The sequence below is a fragment of the Pyxicephalus adspersus genome, chromosome 5 (genome assembly GCF_032062135.1).
Source record: "Pyxicephalus adspersus chromosome 5, UCB_Pads_2.0, whole genome shotgun sequence".
Classification (NCBI taxonomy): Eukaryota; Metazoa; Chordata; class Amphibia; order Anura; family Pyxicephalidae; genus Pyxicephalus; species Pyxicephalus adspersus.
This window is the reverse complement of record NC_092862.1, coordinates 147,066,353-147,068,638: the sequence shown is the minus strand read 5'-3', so window position 1 is coordinate 147,068,638 and position 2,286 is coordinate 147,066,353. Positions and strand designations below refer to the sequence as shown.

At 50.6% G+C, this 2,286-nt stretch overlaps 1 protein-coding gene across 9 annotated transcripts in view; it reads right to left on the bottom strand.

Moving 5' to 3' along the window:
• Positions 1-2,260, bottom strand: part of LOC140331810 (uncharacterized) — a 10,406-nt gene extending 8,146 nt beyond the window's left edge. For 2 of the 9 annotated variants that reach the window (XM_072413118.1, XM_072413123.1), the window contains exons 1-4: positions 2,102-2,260; positions 1,470-1,577; positions 1,083-1,157; positions 504-551 (exon numbers count right to left, since the gene is read on the bottom strand). In XM_072413118.1, coding sequence (XP_072269219.1) covers positions 504-551; positions 1,083-1,157; positions 1,470-1,577; positions 2,102-2,188 — 318 coding nt within the window. In that variant the 5' untranslated portion in view covers positions 2,189-2,260. The remainder of the gene's footprint in view (positions 1-503; positions 552-1,082; positions 1,158-1,469; positions 1,578-2,101) is intronic. The other 7 variants (XM_072413120.1, XM_072413125.1, XM_072413124.1 and 4 more) reach the window with 5 other exon arrangements.
• Positions 2,261-2,286: the final 26 nt, after the last annotated feature.

Genomic DNA, 2,286 nt, shown 5'->3' with positions numbered 1-2,286 from the left:
GGGGGGTAGCAGGGGGCATTTTGGGTAGGAGGCAGGTTGGTAGGGGCAGCAGGGGCATTATGTGTAGGAGGCACGCCGAGGGGTAGCAGGGGGCATTTTGGGTAGGAGGCAGGTTGGTGGGGGCAGCAGGGGCATTATGGGTAGATAGCAGACCAGCAGTGTGACATAAAGGATCTGCTATTAACGTCTTAGGGCCGGATAAAAGGACATTATTTGGGGTCTTGTGGGGTCCATGGGCCTGGGGTGGAGGTGTCCCCTAGGGGGGTAATTGTTTCTGGAAGGAGCTCAGACCCCTCTTATTTTGCCCCAATGTAGACCTCGGGTTCACCCACTCTGCCCGGCGCCATGTATAACCATAAGAATGTGAATGGGGTTTGGCCCCATATTGGGGGGTGTGGGGACCTCACATATCGGGGGGCACACAGAGAATTCCGAAGGCATTTTGTGGCCCCGTCCCCTCCCCCTGTGACTGATGGACCCCCAAATAAGATAAAATCTTTTACCTGTCTTCTCTGTCGAGATTTCGGCGCCACATAAACCAACTCCGGGTCCTGAAAGAAAGAACAGTTATGTACTGCGCCACAGAATATGTTGGTGCTTTATACAGAATATTATATTACTATAATCGGGGGAATCGGTCAGTTCTGATTCTTCTACAATCTGTCTATCTATTGATCAATAACCTGAGAACGGTGAACCTGCTGACCAGCACTAGACCACCAGGGGGCATCAGACCTCTGCAGAGAGACCTCTGCTTTATCACAGAGAGTGCGGCTCTTTCTGTGCTGGCAGGAAATGGATTTTTTACCCCGGCCGATTGATAATAAAATGGCGCCATGGACAGTGGAGTGTTATTCTCAGGATTGGCCGATTTATATTGAACATTCGATTCTTCATTCCTGCTGCCACCCACAGAACACAAATATAGATATTTCCAATGATGGTTCATACATAATGAATGTGACATTCACCTGTCTGGGTTGCAGTGAATGAGCCATGCAGGATTCACACAACATTCACCGATACAAATCCCCCAGTGTCTGAAACCAGCTGTCACCCCATTATTTCCTGCATTCACTTACTTTTTCCCTCAATGCGGTGAAGCACCCAATGCACGGCTTCTTTCTGCGCGGCTTGGAGTTTGTGGGGGGCTCCTGCTGTAATAGAAGGGGGGGGTAATTATTATGGCTCCCAATATACAGAGCCCGGCCCATCCAAACATCCGGCACAAATCCCCTTCATCTCCTCACTTCCCATATCAGGTGACAACGCCTCTCTGTTACAATAAAATCCCCAGCAGTGTTGTCAGCTCCTCCCCCGGATTGCTGACCCCGCCCCCATCTCCATGGCAATGAGCCGCACTGACAACGTTGCCTGGGATTGGAATTCTCAGAGTTGTCAGCTCACACGACGTTTTACTTTATTCTGCCTTCTCGGTCTCCGATCATCGCAAATTGGGGGTCACTTACTCTTCTAGAGCGCGGCCGGGCCTGCTGACCGATGGACGATCCCGCCAAAACTCTGCTGACTTCTCCTTCATTTTCACCAATAAGCTCCCTCTGATTGGAGGATTCCTTATGGAATAGAAAGTAAAGTCAGCGACAGCATCTCACATCAACATTCACCCACACATACATTCACCCACACATACATACATTCACCCACACAATACGTGTTGTGATGAATGAGGACATTTACTACAAAGTGCTAAGAGAATGAGAAACAATCCATACAGGAAATGTGTCAGCCCCTCTGTACAGCACTATGGTATATGTCAGAGCTATATAAATGTATAATAATAGTGTGTGACTGTGGGGGGACATTAGAGTGTCAGCTCCTCTGTACAGAGACCGATGGGACTGGCTCAGTGATCTCTGTACAGCACCGCGGTATATGTCAGTTTCGGGTATTTGATGGACAGTTTGGAATCCTCAGGGTGGGGGAGGGGCTGTGGCTTTTGTTTGTCCCCACCATAGGAATGGGCAGAGTTTTCCTCCTTGGTGGCCCCCTGGGGATTGGGGTGATTGGGGGTATTTGTGGGTTTATCTGAGCACAGCTGTGTCCATGGAATGCCCCCCCAAACAATATTCGGGGTACTTACCTCTCCCCCCTCCGTCCGCTCTCCGGTTGTTGGGGTCCCCAGCAGCACGCAGAGGGCGATGACCCCCAGGACCAGCAGAGACCTCATAGCTGATCCACACAATGCCAATCAGAGCAAAAATCCAATGTGTGGCCCCCAACCCTTCCCTCTTCCTGGGCCAGGCCCATCTTCTTATACATGTCCCC